This window comes from Salmo trutta, chromosome 33 (assembly GCF_901001165.1).
Source record: "Salmo trutta chromosome 33, fSalTru1.1, whole genome shotgun sequence".
Taxonomy (NCBI): domain Eukaryota; kingdom Metazoa; phylum Chordata; class Actinopteri; order Salmoniformes; family Salmonidae; genus Salmo; species Salmo trutta.
The window spans coordinates 39,146,859-39,168,714 of NC_042989.1; the positions used below are offsets into that span (position 1 = coordinate 39,146,859).

The 21,856-nt window shown below is 42.0% G+C and overlaps 1 protein-coding gene across 3 annotated transcripts; it reads left to right on the forward strand.

Moving 5' to 3' along the window:
- The first annotated feature begins 6,727 nt into the window (after positions 1-6,727).
- Positions 6,728-17,068, forward strand: LOC115172969 (uncharacterized). 3 transcript variants are annotated; one of them, XM_029730894.1, is made up of 5 exons: positions 6,728-11,405; positions 11,594-13,291; positions 13,431-13,527; positions 15,119-15,228; positions 16,250-17,068. In XM_029730894.1, exon 1 carries the CDS (start codon positions 7,334-7,336, stop codon positions 9,998-10,000), a length of 2,667 nt encoding a protein of 888 aa, XP_029586754.1. In that variant the 5' UTR covers positions 6,728-7,333; the 3' UTR covers positions 10,001-11,405; positions 11,594-13,291; positions 13,431-13,527; positions 15,119-15,228; positions 16,250-17,068. The 3 variants fall into 3 exon arrangements, with proteins under 3 accessions (XP_029586754.1, XP_029586753.1, XP_029586755.1); XM_029730893.1 differs by having other exon boundaries at positions 6,728-13,291; XM_029730895.1 differs by having other exon boundaries at positions 6,728-13,291; positions 13,434-13,527.
- Positions 17,069-21,856: the final 4,788 nt, after the last annotated feature.

The window sequence follows — 21,856 nt, forward strand, 5'->3', positions numbered from 1 at the left end:
TTTCTGTTGGTTTTCTGTTGGCTTTCTGTTGGTTTTCTGTTGGCTTTCTGTTGGCTTTCTGTTGGTTTTCTGTTGGTTTTCTCTTGGCTTTCTGTTGGCTTTCTGTTGGCCTTCTGTTGGTTTTCTGTTGGCTTTCTGTTGGCTTTCTGTTGGCTTTCTGTTGGTTTTCTGTTGGCTTTCTGTTGGCTTTCTGTTGGCTTTCTGTTGGCTTTCTGTTAGCTTTCTGTTGGTTTTCTGTTGGCTTTCTGTTGGTTTTCTGTTGGCTTTCTGTTGGCTTTCTGTTGGTTTTCTGTTGGCTTTCTGTTGGCTTTCTGTTGGCTTTCTGTTGGTTTTCTGTTGACTTTCTGTTGGTTTTCTGTTGGTTTTCTGTTGGTTTTCTGTTGGCTTTCTGTTGGCTTTCTCTAAGCTTTCTCTTGCAAAATAACTTTGAATTAACTTATTTAAAAAATAATTGTCAACATATTAAATCACATTAAGCTGGGACGTTCACTATATTAAAAGGAACAATATCAGGTATATTTCACACCAGTAGCTGGGAGTGTCACGTCCTGACCAGTATTAGGGGTTATTTGTTATTTGAGTTTGGTCAGGACGTGGCAGGGGGTATTTGTTTTATATGGTTCGGGGTGGTTGTGTATGTAGAGGGGTGTTAGATTTATGTATTCCGGGGGTTTTTGGTTATTGTTCTATGTTAGTTTATTTCTATGTTCTGTCTAGTCGTTTGTATTTCTATGTTTTGCTAATTGGTGTTGGGGCCTTCAGTTGGAGGCAGCTGTCTATCGTTGCCTCTGATTGAAGGTCCTATAATTAGGAGTATGTTTGTTTTTGGGGTTTGTGGAAGATTGTTTCTTGTATTGTTGTGTGTTGCCTACAAGACTGTTTTGTTTATTGTTTTTTCGTGTTTGTTTTGGATTAATAAAAATGAGCATTCACGTACCCGCTGCGCCTTGGTCCAATACCTACAAAAGTCGTGGCACTCCCAGAATAGGTTATGTTGCGTTCAAGTTTAGCTAAAAGCAGCCAACTAAAGTAATGTAGTTAATGTAAGTACAATCACAAATGCTGGTCTGAGTTAATCTCCTCACAGTTTCATTCAGTAGTACAACACAATTCACATTGCATTTTACCATAGGCACAGTGGGAATTTATATCTGTGATGTTTAAATTGTTTGTTTTTTTACCACCCTTCGTTGTATTGGAGCTTCCTTTTTTCTGGTAAATGCAGGGCCGTTTTTCTTTCCCAATGGAAAATGGCAGCTGCCTGAGCATTTGCAATAATGCAATGAGTAAAGCAGTTAGATGTTTCCATTTAGCTAATTTTGCTGTTATACCAGGCCATTTAATTTCATGGCAGACCCAACCCTGCAACAGCAGCAGCCATACCAAGACCTCCTGTGCACACCCCAGAATGGTGCATTGGCAGCCACTCCTGTCCCCTGCAGCAGCTCCACTTTGCAAATCAATTTATAACATTTTTGACATTCGCTCCACTTTGTTTTGGCGGGAGCTTCATCCGGGTGGACTGAGCTCTGCCAACACCACTCTCCCAGTTCTCTCCGCAGTGTATCCAGCGACTTGAGGGAGGTCTGTCAAATGTTCAGTCTGTTCTCATATGGTGGTTCAGGGACCTTGGCAAAGTCTCAGTTCACTCAACAAACAACTGCAGATGATCTTATGCCTGTTAGCTCCCATGGGAATGATCTTAATACCCCCCCTCTGACTTTAAATCTCGTAAGGTGCTTGAGATAATGCATCTACATGTGCTCACATCCTGACATTCTGGTTCTCTCTGAAACATGGTTAAATTGTTCTGTCTCTGATAAAGACATTGAAGTAAATTATTATAACGTAATTAAAATGTGACAGATTACAGAAAGAGGAAGGAGTGGCCATAGACGTCAAATCTAATTTCATGGCGTACCAATCTTTAAATATTTCTGTTCCCATAAATTCGAGCTCCTGGTTGTAGATGTGTCCATATACACATTTATTTGTTGCTGGGATTTACCGCCCAGTAATTTTCTGACAGGAAATGTATTCAGCCTACTAGTCACGACTATCGACTGAAGAAAGAGGTTATTTTGAAAGTAAAATCAACCCTAACATCACAGATATAACCAGAAGGTCACTGCAGCATCACTTGAGCCAAAATACCAAATATTGAGAGGAAGTAGCCTAACAGAAAGAGCATTGGATTTTAAGGAAAAATAAAGAAATGTACATCTTAATATCAAAGACGGGAAGTCGAATTTTAGACACGTAGAACTTCATTGTGAAGAGATGGAGAGTCTCTTTGATCTGCTTCATCCCAGGAGAAGAAGAAAAGCAGTTCCTTTACTTCTAGAAAATTCTAGATTGAGATTTCAGAACAAAAGAAGGTGCAAGGTGGCAATCACCTCATCTTGGAAATAAAGAAGATAAAACGACCTGCTGATTAAAAAAAAAGGAGTCTGCCGAGGAGTCTGATTTCTCTGTCAAAATGCTTTGTAGTTGAGACTGGTTGTGGGCAGAAATTCAAAACAAATCCTTGCTATATAGCCTCAAAACATGGTTAAAACTACGATTTTGATATCATGGATGGTTAGTCGTTGCATCCATAGCTCTGTCTATGAATTTGAGAGTGTTTCTCCAGCTCCATCCTTCAGCTTTTTACAGAAACGGGCAGGGAAAATGCTTTGCTATTGTTTCATCTGCTGAGTGCAACTTTAAAGGCCCTGTGCGGTCAAAAACGTGTTTTTTCCTGTGTTTTATATATATATATATTTCCACACAGGCTGTATTGATCCTTTAACTCTGGACAGGATGTAGCCCAACTGAAAAAATTACTGAAACTGACTGATACACACATTAAAATGACAAATCAATGACCAGATTTGCAACAAGCTCCAGTTACTCTGCATCACTTTGCCTATTTGTGCTGGTTGGCCTCTCTCTCAGCTGTAGAGAGGACATTGTGTTTTAAAGTATTTTTCTGTATGGAAGTAGACCTATACCTGCTAATACACACAGACTTTCATATAGGTAAAGCAAAGTCATACTATGACATTACTCTACCTTCATATATTGGGCTGCCTTTATCACAATAGTGGGGAAGAGTCTTGGTGGTTCCAAACGTCTTCCATTTAAGAATGATGGAGGACACTGTGTTCTTGGGGACCTTTAATGCTGCAGAAATGTTTTGGTATCCTTCCCCTCGACACAATCCTGTCTCGGCGCTCTACGGACAATTCCTTTGACCTCATGGCTTGTTTTTTGCTCTGACATGCACTGTCAACTGTGGGAACTTATATAGACAGGTGTGTGCCTTTCCAAATCAAATCAAACTTTATTTGTCACACGCACCAAATACAACAAGTGTAGAGCTTACCGTGACTTAACTATCGTAACTGGCAACAGCTCGGCCTCCGACCTCAATGCACTACAGAGGGAAGTGCGTACGGCCCAGTACCCCACTGGGGCCAAGCTTCCTGCTATCCAGGACCTCTATACCAGGCGGTGTCAGAGGAAGGCCCCAAAAATTGTCAAAAACTCCACTCACCCTAGTCATAGGCTGTTCTCTCTGCTACCGCACAGCAAGCAGTACCGGAGCGCCAAGTCTAGGTGCAAAAGGCTTAACAGCTTCCACCCCTAAGCCGTAAGACTCCTGAACAGCTAACCAAAGGGCTACGTAGACCCAGGGGCGAAAATCTGATATCAACTTTGGGGGGGACAATTACATGACATTTTCTCAAGAGCAATTCCTGAGGGGGACACCAAAAGTAGTGCTGTAACACATAGCCTACATTGTAATATGGTAAATGTATATTGAGGAACCAAAGAAATAAGGTGTTTGCCGTACTCCTAACTACCGGTACCCAAAACTACACAACTAATCACAACAGCAATACCATTGCCTTTAACAAATCTTAGTTCAGTCACCAGTTTAAGTTGAGAGTGGGGGTATCCATGGCATTTTCCAATTATGTTCCTATTTTACAAGTTAAAAAAAATGGAGAACCTTTCATAATGTTGCCAAACAAAGACTCAACAAACTTACCTGAGACTCCCTGTCTCTGCCAGTCTGTCCCTGCATATCTGTCCCCAACTCTGCTGTCTGTGTGCCATCTGTTGCCTGCTCTGCCTAATGACATCATTGTGAAACATTTCCATTAGAATATCATTTCTTTCTTATGAACATTTTATCAACTAGTCTTTGAGATATTAGGCTACTAGGGTTCTTACTTTGCGTTTTGGTGTACTGAAAAATACTCTGATGTCCGTCTTTTATTTTTCTGCCATTTTTCTACCTGGCTGGCTGGCTACACACACACACAGTGTGTAGGTTATTTACAGTAGGAGATGGGCTTCTATCATCTTATCTTTTATCATTCTATTTGGGCTTCGATCTAAAAGGTAGCTAGCAAATGTGAAACGGATTAAAATGACAAGAGTTGACAGCTGTATGAGTTCACCATTTACACAACATATGCTGCAACCTTTTGTAATTTTAATAGTTTGTTTCATATTGGCTGGCTTCCAACAATAGCTGAATTTGCAAAGCTAGCGAGCACCAATTCAGTTTCAGTGGTGTTTGCTATAATCTTTGCTACCTGGGTTAAATAAAATAAATAAATAAAAGTTCCCTTGCGACAATTTAGCTTTTGCAACGAGACCATTAAATATATTTAAGACAATGGTAGAAGAGAGTGTAGTTCTGTTCAGTTTGGACTTCAGTTTATCGCTAACCTTATCACAGGGACTTTGAAGCACTAACTTACATCATCTGCATGCTGATCTCGGAATAAATTGACGATAGCAAAGATTCCATCTTTGACGAGGCCACATAAATGGAATAGGTACTAGCTAGCTTAATAGTTAATATTTGCGCGCTAGCTCTGCATATTCAGCTAGTGTGTGTGCGCGCGATTGACTGGATTAACCTCACGTCAGTTACGTTCATTGAGTGCCTTTCAGACAGTAGACACGACCCCTCTGTTACCTTGCCAGTGGATCAAACCATTGTGAGGAAAAGGGTGGGGGGGTCGCAATCTTTTGAAACTTAAAAACGCGCTATTAAGTGTCTATAATCAGCACAGTTGCTTTCATTGCGTATTATTAATATTATTTAAATTACATAGTTATGTTTCAGTGATATATTGGGGGGGACAAATCATATTTTTCCCAGGATGGGGGGGTCCCCCCCCCCGCCCCCCCCCCCCCCGCGATTTCCGCCCCTGCGTAGACCCCCCTTTTATGCTGCTGCTACTCTCTGTTTATTATCTATGCATAGTCACTTTAACTCTACCTACATGTACATTTTACCTCAATTACCTCAACTAACCGGTGCCCCCGCACATTGACTCTGTACCGGTAGCCCCTGTATATAGCCTCCACATTGACTCTGTAACGGTACCCCCTGTATATAGCCTCCACATTGACTCTGTACCGGTACCCCTTGTATATAGCCTCCACATTGACTCTGTACCGGTACCCCCTGTATATAGCCTCCACATTGACTCTGTACCGGTACCCCCTGTATATAGCCTCCACATTGACTCTGTACCGGTACCCCCTGTATATAGCCTCCACATTGACTCTTTACCGGTACCCCCTGTATATAGCCTCCACATTGACTCTGTACCGGTACCCCCCTGTATATAGCCTCCACACTGACTCTGTACCGGTACCCCCTGTATATAGCCTCCACATTGGCTCTTTACCGGTACCCCCTGTATATAGCCTCCACATTGACTCTGTACCGGTACCCCCTGTATATAGCCTCCACATTGACTCTGTACCGGTACCCCCTGTATATAGTCTCGCTATTGTTATTTTACTGCTGCTGTTACTTTTATTTTCTATTTTTTTACTTATCTATTTTTTACTTAACACTTATTTTTCTTAAAACTTCTTAAAGCATTGTTGGTTAAGGGCTTGTAAGTAAGCATTTCACTGTAAGGTCTACACGTGTTGTATTCGGCGCATGCGATTTGATTTCCTGTCAGACTGGTCATTTTGAACTCTATTCCACGGGCTGACTGACCTATGTTGTGTCTTGTTTTTATTTATTCATTATTATAATTCATAATTTTTGTAATAATTTGTTCTGTAAAGTGTGTTGAGACATGGTGAAATACACTTGACATAAATTGTGATTTGATTTAAGTTATTAAGAGTTCAGGTAGTGGCCATCAGGATCATGCCCTGCGTGTCTGGTCGGTAACCAGCCCTGCTGCTATGTCAGGGGTCCCTAAACGTTTTCTGTAAATGACCCCAAATTGATACTAGAAAATGCAAGGGACCCCATTTGGAAAAAATGGTGTGAATCCCTTGTTAATGCAGGTAGTTTAGCGGTTCAGAGCGTTGGGCCAGTAACCGAATCCCCTGGCCTACTAGGTAAAACATCTGCAGATGTACATTTGAGCAAGGCACTTAACCCTAATTACTCCTGTAAATCGCTCTGGATAAGAGTGTCTGCAAAATGACTAAAAAGTAAATGTCAACGCTGTGAGTTCATATTATTATTATTATTATTAACTCAATTGTAGGTGCCGCAGCCTGTCCCAACACACACAATGACGTGAACGTGCATTCTAATAGTGTAAAAAGCCCTTACTTGACACTAAAAGGTTGTATTCTATACCAATTTGTTTGATAAAAATAAATATAAATATCAACTTCTATCCGCAGCTGTACCCCTTCTAGCCAAGACCAAATCGCATGACGACAGGATAACGAATTTGACATCACTTCCGTCTGTACTTCGTCGAGCAACAACCCTCTGACGTCGACTTCAAAACACTTCCGTAAATATTCCACTCCGTTTTTTGTGTACTAGCTAGCATACGAAGTGTTTGGAAATATTTATTTTTTGCAAAATTTATCTAAATAGAATGAAGGCCAAGGGATTTGCAGTAGCCCATCACCAGTAAAGGTAAAGCGTTAGTTAGCCTAGCAGGTAAACGGACAACTAACCTCTTTTTCTCAACCACTTCGATAGAGCTACGACCGGAAATGATTTTAATAGCAGGTTAGGAGGGCAGTTTTGCTAACCCTAATTCTTTTCATAACCTTATTAACAAAATTGTCCTAACCTGCTACGTTGATTCTCATAGCCCGTTGCGTAATAATTTGTCTTAATCTGCTACGAAAAAAAGTAACTTCCGGGTCGTAGCTGTATCGAAGTGGCGTGAAGAGTGTTTCTCATAGTTAGATAGCTACATGTAGGCATTTGCAGGCACTTGGCTAGCTCATTTATATAGGGGAAATTACATTATCTGTCTAGCTCATTTAGAGATTAATGTCATCGGGGGGGTTTTGATTAGTTTGTCTTTTGTAGAGATATTGGTGCAAAATGGATGTTGACGTTAAACTAGAGGAAGATGGGAGGGAGATATCCCAAACAATAATTTGGTCTGATTCGATTAATGCCTGGATAGATTACCCAAATTCAACATTGTCAGGAAACACAGAAACAGGTTACCATGTGGGTTTACTGAAAGATAATTCACATGTACATCCCATCAGTCCCCAAACAACAAGCCAAGGGCAGATTTTACGTATTTTTCCAGAAATGACCGGAGCAAGTGATGTGGAGAACAGGGCTGTCAAAGTGGTTTATTTCTGTAAAGATCAAGATACCATCGGCACATCTGAAGTTAATTCAATCAAAGAGCGATCGTGGCATTTAGCACCATCCAGTGATATTCTGACAGGACATGCATCCGCCTTCAGTGGTTATTTTGAAGCTGAAATCAACCCAACTTCACAGGTTTCTAGCCAAACACAGACCCAGATCAATAATGAATTGCCCTCTGACAATGTTAATATCCCAAGCCATAGTACTGCCATTCATTCTGTGCTAACCTCTCCTGCTACAGAAAGCGGCTGTAATTTAGCTGTATCTACTAGGTCTATTCTTCCAGAATATTGTGAGCCATTGAACTTTCCCTCTGATGAAGAGGAAAACTACAATGCCAATTTAAGACAAAGACTACAATGCCAGAAAACGTTAGAGGATAAATATATACGTCAGTGTCGTGGCAGTTACTCAAGACCAAACCTAAGAAAGTTTGGGAAATATTGGAAAGATCCATACGCCAAGTGCAAGGAGATAGGTGTAGATTTCAATGTTGGATCAGGAGCGAAACAGAAACTTGATTTGCATTTACTGACATTTGGTGTTATGCTTGAGGTGTCAGAATATGCTAGAAACATTAATAGATCTCGTCCTCATGTTATCTTTGATATTCTAGATTACAACTTTGGTCTTGGTGTACAAAATGAACAACAATATGACTTTTCAAACAAGATAGAAAAGAAATTAAAAGAAATGCTGAAGATGCATTCCAAGAGAACACCTGCGTGGTTAACAGAAGTGTTTGAACTTCCTGATCCAAAGACAGTTAAAGTTTTGGAATACTCCCTTAAATGGGCACAGTTCTATTTACAAAACAGCTGGTCAAATCCTACACCGTTTGACATTTGCATAAAGGAGGAGCCTGTTGTTGGCCTGATCTCTCCTCTGCATGTGACGACAGAGAGCTTATCTACCGAGACAGATGTAACACGATGTGCTGATGAGACTACAATCCTTGACCCTGAAAATGGGCGTAATGATATCTGCACAAGGTATGAGCCTGATATGGGCATCGTGTATCCTCAACATGTCCAGGCGGACACCTTCACATCTCAGACAGATATAACAATGCACCAATCCTTAATAATGCCCACTGTAGAAGAAGCATTGAGGGACCTCTACCCCATCTGTAAGGAAAAAGGACTTGACATTATTGTGAAATCAAAATATGGGAAAGCTGAGAAACTTGACTTGCATCTATTGACCAGAGATGTAATGTTTGAATTGGCTGATTTTGCCTCACAAGTGTGTGGAAATTGGAAGCAGATTGTGTGTGAGGTTCTCGAGCATAATTTTGATTTGGATTTAAAAAGTGGTAAAACTGAGCTGGCTGAAGATATTATGGGAAGGTTAAGAGCAGTTTTGCAGCGTAAGACGGGTAAAAACGGTACATGGAGATGGGAACTTGAAAATGAAGCTTTCTTCTTAAAGAAGTCACGCAAACGAAAGAATCCTGCAGATATGTCCAGTAACCAGAAGGTCACTACAGCATCACTTGAGCCGAAATACCAAATGAAAGAAGTATCAAAAAGGAGAAGATTGAATTTAATGAGGAAGAAGAAAGACATGGACATGTTAGTAACCGAGGAGACTGAGGGAGGACATTTCTTTGAAGTCATACAAATAGAACCTCATTGTGTCAAAATAGAGAGAATCTCTGATGAGACTGACCTTGCACTTTGTACTGATGAAACAAAGCAAATTGTTGTTACCAACGTAGACCAATCAAATGTGACGTCTCACACCAAAAAAATGGTGAAAGCCGACGCGTGCTACCCACTCTGTGAGGAAATAGGTCTGGACCTTGATGTTGCATCCAAACCTTCTAAAAAGAAACTGGAATTTCACTTACTGACAAACGGTGTAATATTTGAGGTGTATAAATATGCTAAGATAAAATCCTACCATAAAAAAGAAAAAAGATTTGGCTATATTCTCTTTGATATTCTAAAATACAATTTTGATCTTAGTTTGCAAAATCAGAGACGTAATCTATTTCAACTGCGTATTAACTGTAAAGTGAAAAGAATGGTTCAGAAACACAAACCTGAGCTCTTGGGAAAAGGAGAAATCTCTAAAGAAGTGTTCATACTACCGAGTGTGATTAAAAGCCAAGCAAAAAAAAAAACTGTGCTTTCAGATTATTTTCCTGAAAAAAATATAGAACAAGATGCAAGGCTGGTTTATCCTCATCATTGTAAAGACACTATCGCTGTGGAGACAGTTGAAACAATCTCCACTGATGAAGCAGCAATGCTTGGCCAGGATAATGAACCTGCTGACATCTGCATAAAGGAGGAGTCTGATCTTCACTCTGAGGTCAAACTGGTTTATTTCTGCAAAGACCAAGAAACTGTCAGAACATCTGAAGAGCATTTTTGATCAAAGATGGATCAACACCCAGTAATATTCTGACTGGAAATGTATTCAGCCTTCCACAGTCACCACTACCAGCTGCAGAAAGTGGTCCTTTCGGAAGTAAAATCAAGCCAACTTCACAGATATAACCAGAAGGTCCCTGCATCATCACTTGAGACAAAATACCATAGGCTCACAGAAGTAACAGGGGGAAAAAAGGGATTTAATGAGGATAAATAAATGTTTATAGCCAAGAAGGAAAAGAAAGTTGTCAGACAAGTAGAACCTCATTGAGATGAGATGGAGAGCATCTGCCAGGGAAAAGAAAAGCACTTCCTGACAGATCTCAGGGGGAAAAAAAGATGCAAGATGGAAAGAAAAGTCTGATCTGCTCGCTGTGAAAAGCCAGTTTCTTATTTGCCTGGGGGGGAAAAAGATTGATATTGTTAAATGTGATGAAGTGCAACACGAGGTGGATTCTTACTGAACTTTCAAAATGCTTTGTAGTTGAGACTGGTTCTGAGAAGAAATGCTAACAAATCCTTGCTGAATACAGATCAGACATCCTAGGATTTGGGGGCTATTGAAAATCTGCAAAAGGCTAAGTCAAATTCCGTCAGTTCAAGAAGACGACTCGCACTTGGGAATGGCTCCGGGCTAATAAAAAAAAAAACTGTCAGTGTTAAAATCACTGCAGAAAGACAACAAGAGTTTTGCCAAAAGGAAGAAGGGTTCTTGGATCACTTGTGTGGTAGAGAAACACCCAGAAACTGTCTGGACAGGACGGAGCTCCAGTCTGGACAGGACGGAGCTCCAGTCTGGACAGGATGGAGCCTAACTGTGGAAAAACAGAAACTGGCTGATGCACACATTAAAATGACAAATCAATGACCAGATTGGCAACAAGCTCCAGTTACTCTGCATCACTTTGCCTATTTGTGCTGGTTGGCCTCTCTCTCAGCTGTAGAGAGGACATTGTGTTTTAAAGTATTTTTCTGTACGGAAGTAGACCTACCTGCTAATACACACAGACTTTCATATAGGTAAAGCAAAGTCATACTATGACATACTCTACTTTCATATATTGGGCTACCTTTATCACAATAGTTTCACAGTTTTAAAAAAAGTGTGTTTTCAAATGACTGAATTCTATATTGGTCTTTGGATCATACTTGGAATGTGAAAGGTTCCTAATGTAAGACTAGTTTTAGGTCTCCCTGAAGTCCGTAGACTTCCATTCTATTACTCACCCTAGAACAGTCAACAAGCCTAACACCATGTGTATTCATTAGGCATACTGTAGCTAAATGTTTAATGGGGAGTCAACAAGCCTAACAGAGATGTGTATTCATTAGGCATACTGTAGCTAAATGTTTAATGGGGAGTCAACAAACCTAACAGAGATGTGTATTCATTAGGCATACTGTAGGTAAATGTTTAATGGGGAGTCAACAAGCCTAACAGAGATGTGTATTCATTAGGCATACTGTAGCTAAATGTTTAATGGGGAGTCAACAAGCCTAACAGAGATGTGTATTCATTAGGCATACTGTAGCTAAACGTTTAATGGGGAGTCAACAAGCCTAACACCATGTGTATTCATTAGGCATACCATAGCTAAATGTTTAATGGGGAGTCAACAAGCCTAACAGAGATGTGTATTCATTAGGCATACTGTAGCTAAATGTTTAATGGGGAGTCAACAAGCCTAACAGAGATGTGTATTCATTAGGCATACTGTAGCTAAACGTTTAATGGGGAGTCAACAAGCCTAACACCATGTGTATTCATTAGGCATACTGTAGCTAAATGTTTAATGGGGAGTCAACAAGCCTAACACCATGTGTATTCATTAGGCATACTGTAGCTAAATGTTTAATGGGGAGTCAACAAGCCTAACAGAGATGTGTATTCATTAGGCATACTGTAGCTAAATGTTTAATGGGGAGTCAACAAGCCTAACACCATGTGTATTCATTAGGCATACCATAGCTAAATGTTTAATGGGGAGTCAACAAGCCTAACAGAGATGTGTATTCATTAGGCATACTGTAGCTAAATGTTTAATGGGGAGTCAACAAGCCTAACAGAGATGTGTATTCATTAGGCATACTGTAGCTAAACGTTTAATGGGGAGTCAACAAGCCTAACACCATGTGTATTCATTAGGCATACTGTAGCTAAATGTTTAATGGGGAGTCAACAAGCCTAACACCATGTGTATTCATTAGGCATACTGTAGCTAAATGTTTAATGGGGAGTCAACAAGCCTAACAGAGATGTGTATTCATTAGGCATACTGTAGCTAAATGTTTAATGGGGAGTCAACAAGCCTAACACAGATGTGTATTCATTAGGCATACTGTAGCTAAATGTTTAATGGGGAGTCAACAAGCCTAACACAGATGTGTATTCATTAGGCATACTGTAGCTAAATGTTTAATGGGGAGTCAACAAGCCTAACAGAGATGTGTATTCATTAGGCATACTGTAGCTAAATGTTTAATGGGGAGGCTACACTAACGCTTCTTGGACCAATTCAGAAATTGGTACACAAGAAGGAGTAGCCTAGTCTTTTTAGGATTAAGTGAAAATAAGGAGACAATATATTTTAAATGTATCCGTATTAAGGGTTTAGTCTTTTGAATAGTGGATTTTTGCAGATTCCCTTGGCCTTCCTTCCTGTTTAACTGTTGATGTCTGGTCTTGCTGTAGAGACTGAATACAGCAGGATTATTGCGAGACTTATTTTTTTTCTCTTAACTATTTTACAACGTATTCATTGACGAGACAAACTCGACTACTTTTACAAGCCTCTATAGAAGAAAACTTCTGATCTTTTTTTTGTTAGAATTAAAAAGACAAACAAATATATTTTATTTTCTAAAAGTATGCATTAGTGAAATAACCTACTATGATGGATCATGTTTTTATCCTTTTTTTTTCATCAGTGGGCTATTTTTTTTTTTTTTTTTCCCTTTTTTTAGTGGAAAGGTTAAGAGACTGCATCAAGACCTGCCTTACTGTTACCCACATGTTTCTGTTTTGAACATGGAGCTATTCTACCGTAAACTAAGATCTATTTATTTAATTTTTTTTTTTTAAGGATACTTCCACTGACATTCTTAGAGGTGTCATTTTATTGTGAGGAACTGCAGTTCGATCAGAAGTGTTTTTCTGTTTTGTCCTCTGTTTTTTTGAGTGACCCACTCACTCAGTCACTCGTCTCAGTGCACAAGTCTCCCCTTTCTCCAGACATCGCGTATGAATCAGAATCCGTAGCTAGTTATGACACGTGAGCCTCTGGATGAAAAGGTATGTTAAATTATGTTAACATTTTAAGAATTCATAGAATCTGACTGGTGCTAATAGCATTCATGTCAACACTTAAATGAATGGGAATTAGCTGTAATTGCTTGGTCTGATAACTTTATACATGCGTTTGTGTTTCCAGCAGAGTATCCCTAAAGCAGCGTGCTCGTATCGTCCTTTCTCCATGTTGGACTAAACACTTTCAACGCTACACAAGTGAAAACCCCAAATCCCTAAAGGTGTGTTAAATCCCTAAATATTATTTTTAAGAATCTGATTTTTTTTTTACAATTTTGCTGCCTTTAGACAGGCAGCCCAATTCTGAATTTGTTTTCTTCACTAATTGGTCTTTTGACCAATCAGCTTTGAAAAAGATCTGATGTGATTGGTCAAAATGTAGATTAATGGAAAATGATCAGAATTGGGCTGCCTGTCTCAGACATTGTGGCTTAGAAGAAGAGCTTATTGGGGATGTCAATGTTAACCAATTATTATACTGTATGTGGAGTGGACACCACTTTGATTAACACTGGCACTAAACACTGTGATTAACACTGGCACTAAACACTGTGATTAACACTGGCACTAAACACTGTGATTAACACTGGCACTAAACACTGTGATTAACACTGGTACTAAACACTGTGATTAAAACTGGCACTAAACACTGTGATTAACACTGGCACTAAACACTGTGATTAACACTGGCACTAAGCACTGTGATTAACACTGGCACTAAACACTGTGATTAACACTGGCACTAAGCACTGTGATTTACACTGGCACTAAGCACTGTGATTAACACTGGTACTAAACACTGTGATTAACACTGGCACTAAACACTGTGATTAACACTGGCACTAAACACTGTGATTAACACTGGCACTAAACACTTTGATTAACACTGGCACTAAACACTGTGATTAACACTGGCACTAAACACTGTGATTAACACTGGCACTAAGCACTGTGATTAACACTGGCACTAAACACTGTGATTAACACTGGTACTAAACACTGTGATTAACACTGGCACTAAACACTGTGATTAACACTGGCACTAAACACTGTGATTAACACTGGCACTAAACACTGTGATTAACACTGGTACTAAACACTTTGATTAACACTGGCACTAAACACTGTGATTAACACTGGTACTAAACACTTTGATTAACACTGGCACTAAACACTGTGATTAACACTGGTACTAAACACTGTGATTAACACTGGCACTAAACACTGTGATTAACACTGGTACTAAACACTTTGATTAACACTGGCACTAAACACTGTGATTAACACTGGTACTAAACACTTTGATTAACACTGGTACTAAACACTGTGATTAACACTGGCACTAAACACTGTGATTAACACTGGCACTAAACACTTTGATTAACACTGGCACTAAACACTGTGATTAACACTGGTACTAAACACTTTGATTAACACTGGCACTAAGCACTGTGATTAACACTGGCACTAAACACTGTGATTAACACTGGCACTAAACACTGTGATTAACACTGGCACTAAACACTGTGATTAACACTGGTACTAAACACTGTGATTAACACTGGCACTAAACACTGTGATTAACACTGGTACTAAACACTGTGATTAACACTGGCACTAAACACTTTGATTAACACTGGTACTAAACACTGTGATTAACACTGGTACTAAACACTGTGATTAACACTGGCACTAAACACTGTGATTAACACTGGCACTAAACACTGTGATTAACACTGGCACTAAACACTGTGATTAACACTGGTACTAAACACTTTGATTAACACTGGCTCTAAACACTGTGATTTCTAGTGGTGGAGAAGGAGGCCACCTACAGAATGTTAGGAGCAGTGGCTTGTTCCCAGGAGACCAACACTTGAGGACGCAACTTCTGTCATGATGACGAGGTGGCATCTTCGCTGGTGAGTTCCAGACATTTTGTGGATGGGTGCATAAGGCCCCGCACAATTGTCCCAGCATCGCCCGGGTTTGGCCGGGGTAGGCCGTCATTGTAAATAATAATTTGTTTTTAACTGACTTGCCTAGTTACAGAAAGGTTACATTTTCATTTGGGGAAAAAATTGGCTATAGCCTGGGCAGTAGACTGATCCAGCATATATTTTAACCCAGATTTACCAGATATTCAGGCTAACTACCAAACCAGACACAGAACATATTTCATTGTCTCCCTTCTGTGTCCCAACATAGGATAACATACAATAGGGCAAAATGTTCTGTTGTCATTCAGGTGCCTACGGTACCTGAAGGTATTTACAATCCCCAAACACATCAGAACCCATCTCAGTAGACATGGAGCACTTCTCATCGAGGTGACGGCGTCGTCGGTAGAGGCGGCCGCGTCGTCGGTAGAGGCGGCCGCGTCGTCGGTAGAGGCGGCCGCGTCGTCGGTAGAGGCGGCGGCGTCGTCGGTAGAGGCGGCGTCGGTAGAGGCGGCGTCGGTAGAGGCGGCGGCGTCGGTAGAGGCGGCCGCGTCGTCGGCGGCGTCGGTAGGGGCGGCGGCGTCGTCGGTAGGGGCGGCGGCGTCGTCAGTAGGGGCGACGGCGTCATCAAGATTGGAGTCTTATTCCAATGAAACCCGGCCATGGTGTAGGTCCCTCAGGGTTGGGCTGAATTCGAATTGAAGGCAGTCAATTCAAGAAGTAATCACAAATTACTATTATGATATTAATTGGAAAAAAAGACTCCAATCTTGACGACGCGGTCATCTCTACGACGACGCGGTCATCTCTACGACGACGCGGTCAGCTCTACGACGACGCGGTCATCTCTACGACGACGCCGTCATCTCTACGAGAAGTTTTCACACGTTGTGGATTTGTACCAGAACAATTCATTCCATATATCCCTACTTCGGGTTTAACCACACCCAGAAACTTGACTGCCACTGTGAATGCATAATTTTTCTCTTCATTTTATTCACAGATCCTCTATTTGCTATACTAGAGGGACATGAAGTCTGACTCCATCCTCAACATGTGGACCTGCCCTGAGGATGTTGGACACCACTGTTACACCTTCAGCCATGTTGATTTCCTGTCAGACTGGTTGTTTTTTTGAACTCCGTTCCATGGACGGACTAACCTTTTACCAGAACAGGAATACAATGTTTATCAGACTCTCCTCACCAGTGGACTAACTACTCAGACTGGTCGTGAAGTCACAGGAAATAGACTGATCTGTTAGGAGGGATGCCGTATTCCAATCCTGGTTAGATTATGTTTATAAGGAGAGTTCAGGTAGTAACCAGTACATTGAGATAAATGTAGATGTCCACACTCTGGACAATATAAAAGGCTTTGGAGAGGGACCACGTTTTCAGGAGAAGGATAACAGGGCCTTGTCCAGAAACAACCCCCAGCTCTTACCTCCAAGGCACTTGTAACTTAACTGTATGCAAAATTCCCTGATTGTATTAAATAATGTATTACATTCCCTTTATTACATTTCCTGTACACATCACATTTTAGAAATTCAATGGTTATGAAAATGTTGTTGTTTTTTCCGCATTTACACTGTTTGGCCTTTTGTCGTGGAATTTTTTTGTGCATCTTAAGAGTGGAAACCCTGTGTATAGATCTGAAATGATTCGCTCTTTAAACATTTCATCTAGCCTATCAGTGGGTACGTTTTGTCACTTTTGCTTTGTTATACCACAATCTTTGAGTTTTACATTAATTCTAGTCTGGCAACAGGTTCTCCGGGTTTAAATAAAATGAGGTCTCCTAGGGCCATTGACTCAGATGTAGATAAATCATGTTCAATGGAGATTCACCGTTGTAAGTGTTTTTACAGGCCTGCTACACTGGACACGTATTGTTGCAGGGCATTAGAGGCTCTTACTTAAACCCGGCCATGGTGTAGGTCCCTCAGAGGCTCTTACTAAACCCGGCCATGGTGTAGGTCCCTCAGAGGCTCTTACTAAACCCAGCCATGGTGTAGGTCCCTCAGAGGCTCTAACTAAACCCAGCCATGGTGTAGGGCCCTCAGAGGCTCTTACTAAACCCGGCCATGGTGTAGGTCCCTCAGAGGCTCTTACTAAACCCAGCCATGGTGTAGGTCCCTCAGAGGCTCTTACTAAACCCAGCCATGGTGTAGGTCCCTCAGAGGCTCTTATTAAACCCGGCCATGGTGTAGGGCCCTCAGAGGCTCTTACTAAACCCAGCCATGGTGTAGGTCCCTCAGAGGCTCTTACTAAACCCGGCCATGGTGTAGGTCCCTCAGAGGCTCTTACTAAACCTGGCCATGGTGTAGGTCCCTCAGAGGCTCTTACTAAACCCGGCCATGGTGTAGGGCCCTCAGAGGCTCTTACTAAACCCGGCCATGGTGTAGGTCCCTCAGAGGCTCTTACTAAACCCGGCCATGGTGTAGGTCCCTCAGAGGCTCTTACTAAACCCAGCCATGGTGTAGGGCCCTCAGGGTTGGGCTGAATTCGAATTGAAGGCAGTCAATTCAGGAAGTAATCACAAATTACTATATTAATTGGGGGGAAAAATGCATTTTCAATACTTAATAATAAACTGAAAAGTAGAAGCTATTTATTAAAAAAAAAAAAAGATTTGTTTTATTCAAATCATTTCCTGAATTGACTGCTTTTAATTTGAATTGGGGCCAAACCTGGTGACCAGTGTGAAATAACTGGTTGTATTTCCAAGGATTTCCAAGGATTCGATTTACAATCTTATACCACCATCGTGTGGCCAAAAGATAGTGTAATGAAACAGCAGGGAGCAGGCCTCGAACCCTCGACCTTCTTGCCCGAAGTACAACACTGCAAACGAGGTCCTTGGTTAATTACGAACCGCCAGCTAGTCTGATAATTGTGTTTTTGCCAGAGGACTCAAACGTTGCCTAACTCTCTGGCTTGCAAACGTCATTTCAAGACTGATATAGCTAGTCTTGCAACAAGCAAGCAGCAATATAAAAGTAGCATAACTAGCTAGGTCAACAGACCACGGCATTATTAAAGATGAATGGCATATGTATGAAGATAGAGGGGACACAGAGGTTCGCTAGCCCGGGTTAGGGCAGGGGACTGCGGGCTGTGGTACGTGCTGCTGACAGTAAACGAGAGAGGTGCCCCACTGTGAATACTTGCTTCACCAGGTATTCAACTCTCAGAACATGACTGCGTTGGGTTGTAGAAAATAAATCACATCAAAGTTATATTTGTGGTTCTATCCAGCTACCTGACCAACCTCATTGTGCATGAAGGTGATATTTCTCTCACTGTGTGTCACTTGAATGAAGGGCTGGTTGTAGATTTTTCTTAAGGTATTAGCAAACCATAATAACATTGTAGCAATAATTTTTTTACATCCTTCAAGGCATTGTGACTGGAAGTGGACATCACACTCACCCCCTACCATGTGGGTTCAGCATGTCTTTCAGAAGCTGACAGCCCAATTTAATCAGATCAGGTCCATTCAGTATCTGGCTCTGCTTGTTGTTCAATAATGAATGAAGTTGCTTTGACACACACACACACACACACTCACAACAACCCTTCCCTTTTTAGATCATAATGAATATGATTAAATGTACAGGGTTGACCTGGTCAGCACTCGTAGTCTGAGAAGTTTTATGAGACTGCTAGGTGTGGAGAGGAGACTACTACTAGAGAACAGCTAGGAGAGGAGAGGAGACTACTACTAGAGACCAGCTAGGAGAGGAGACTACTACTAGAGACCAGCTAGGAGAGGAGACTACTACTAGAGAACAGCTAGGTGTGGAGAGGAGACTACTACTAGAGAACAGCTAGGAGAGGAGAGGAGACTACTACTAGAGAACAGCTAGGAGAGGAGAGGAGACTACTACTAGAGAACAGCTAGGAGAGGAGAGGAGACTACTAGAGACCAGCTAGGAGAGGAGAGGAGACTACTACTAGAGACCAGCTAGGAGAGGAGACTAATAGAGAACAGCTAGGAGAGGAGAGGAGACTACTACTAGAGACCAGCTAGGAGAGGAGAGGAGACTACTACTAGAGAACAGCTAGGAGAGGAGACTACTACTAGAGAACAGCTAGGAGTGGAGACTACTACTAGAGAACAGCTAGGAGAGGAGAGGAGACTACTAGAGACCAGCTAGGAGAGGAGACTACTACTAGAGAACAGCTAGGAGAGGAGACTACTACTAGAGAACAGCTAGGAGAGGAGACTACTAGAGAACAGCTAGGAGAGGAGAGGAGACTACTACTAGAGAACAGCTAGGAGAGGAGACTACTACTAGAGAACAGCTAGGAGAGGAGAGGAGACTACTAGAGACCAGCTAGGAGAGGAGAGGAGACTACTACTAGAGACCAGCTAGGAGAGGAGACTACTACTAGAGAACAGCTAGGAGAGGAGAGGAGACTACTAGAGACCAGCTAGGAGTGGAGAGGAGACTACTACTAGAGACCAGCTAGGAGAGGAGACTACTACTAGAGAACAGCTAGGAGAGGAGAGGAGACTACTACTAGAGAACAGCTAGGAGAGGAGAGGAGACTACTACTAGAGAACAGCTAGGAGAGGAGAGGAGACTACTAGAGACCAGCTAGGAGAGGAGAGGAGACTACTACTAGAGACCAGCTAGGAGAGGAGACTAATAGAGAACAGCTAGGAGAGGAGAGGAGACTACTACTAGAGACCAGCTAGGAGAGGAGAGGAGACTACTACTAGAGAACAGCTAGGAGAGGAGACTACTACTAGAGAACAGCTAGGAGTGGAGACTACTACTAGAGAACAGCTAGGAGAGGAGAGGAGACTACTAGAGACCAGCTAGGAGAGGAGACTACTACTAGAGAACAGCTAGGAGAGGAGACTACTACTAGAGAACAGCTAGGAGAGGAGACTACTAGAGAACAGCTAGGAGAGGAGAGGAGACTACTACTAGAGAACAGCTAGGAGAGGAGACTACTACTAGAGAACAGCTAGGAGAGGAGAGGAGACTACTAGAGACCAGCTAGGAGAGGAGAGGAGACTACTACTAGAGACCAGCTAGGAGAGGAGACTACTACTAGAGAACAGCTAGGAGAGGAGAGGAGACTACTAGAGACCAGCTAGGAGTGGAGAGGAGACTACTACTAGAGACCAGCTAGGAGAGGAGACTACTACTAGAGAACAGCTAGGAGAGGAGAGGAGACTACTAGAGACCAGCTAGGAGAGGAGAGGAGACTACTACTAGAGAACAGCTAGGAGAGGAGACTACTACTAGAGACCAGCTAGGAGAGGAGACTACTACTAGAGACCAGCTAGGAGAGGAGACTACTACTAGAGAACAGCTAGGAGAGGAGAGGAGACTCCTAGAGACCAGCTAGGAGAGGAGAGGAGACTACTACTAGAGAACAGCTAGGAGAGGAGACTACTAGAGACCAGCTAGGAGAGGAGAGGAGACTACTACTAGAGAACAGCTAGGAGAGGAGACTACTACTAGAGACCAGCTAGGAGAGGAGACTACTACTAGAGAACAGCTAGGAGAGGAGACTACTACTAGAGACCAGCTAGGAGAGGAGACTACTACTAGAGAACAGCTAGGAGAGGAGAGGAGACTACTACTAGAGAACAGCTAGGAGTGGAGACTACTAGAGAACAGCTAGGAGAGGAGACTACTACTAGAGACCAGCTAGGAGAGGAGACTACTACTAGAGAACAGCTAGGAGAGGAGACTACTACTAGAGACCAGCTAGGAGAGGAGACTACTACTAGAGACCAGCTAGGAGAGGAGAGGAGACTACTACTAGAGAATAGCTAGGAGAGGAGAGGAGACTACTACTAGAGACCAGCTAGGAGAGGAGAGGAGACTACTACTAGAGAACAGCTAGGAGAGGAGAGGAGACTACTACTAGAGAACAGCTAGGAGAGGAGACTACTACTAGAGAACAGCTAGGAGAGGAGAGGAGACTACTACTAGAGACCAGCTAGGAGTGGAGACTACTACTAGAGAACAGCTAGGAGAGGAGACTACTACTAGAGACCAGCTAGGAGAGGAGACTACTAGAGACCAGCTAGGAGAGGAGACTACTAGAGACCAGCTAGGAGAGGAGAGGAGACTACTACTAGAGACCAGCTAGGAGTGGAGACTACTACTAGAGAACAGCTAGGATAGGAGACTACTAGAGACCAGCTAGGAGAGGAGACTACTAGAGACCAGCTAGGAGAGGAGAGGAGACTACTACTAGAGAACAGCTAGGAGAGGAGACTACTACTAGAGACCAGCTAGGAGAGGAGACTACTACTAGAGAACAGCTAGGAGAGGAGAGGAGACTACTAGAGACCAGCTTGAAGCTGTTCTCTTGTCTGAGAGCCCTCCTCCATGGATTTCTATCCCAGTAAGATCTAGAAGGAAAACGCTTGTTAGTTTGATAGTGATTTCTATGTGCCAGGTTTTCAACTGTGTAATACACCCCCTGTACTGATGGCATTTACATTTGATTGAACATACCTTGAGTTCAGAACGTCAAACAACTTGTTCATAGTTTTCCAGGAAGTGGGCTGTGCATTTTACCTCCTTAGGCAGTTAGCCTAGCTGCATCATAGTTTGCTCTCCTTAGGCAGT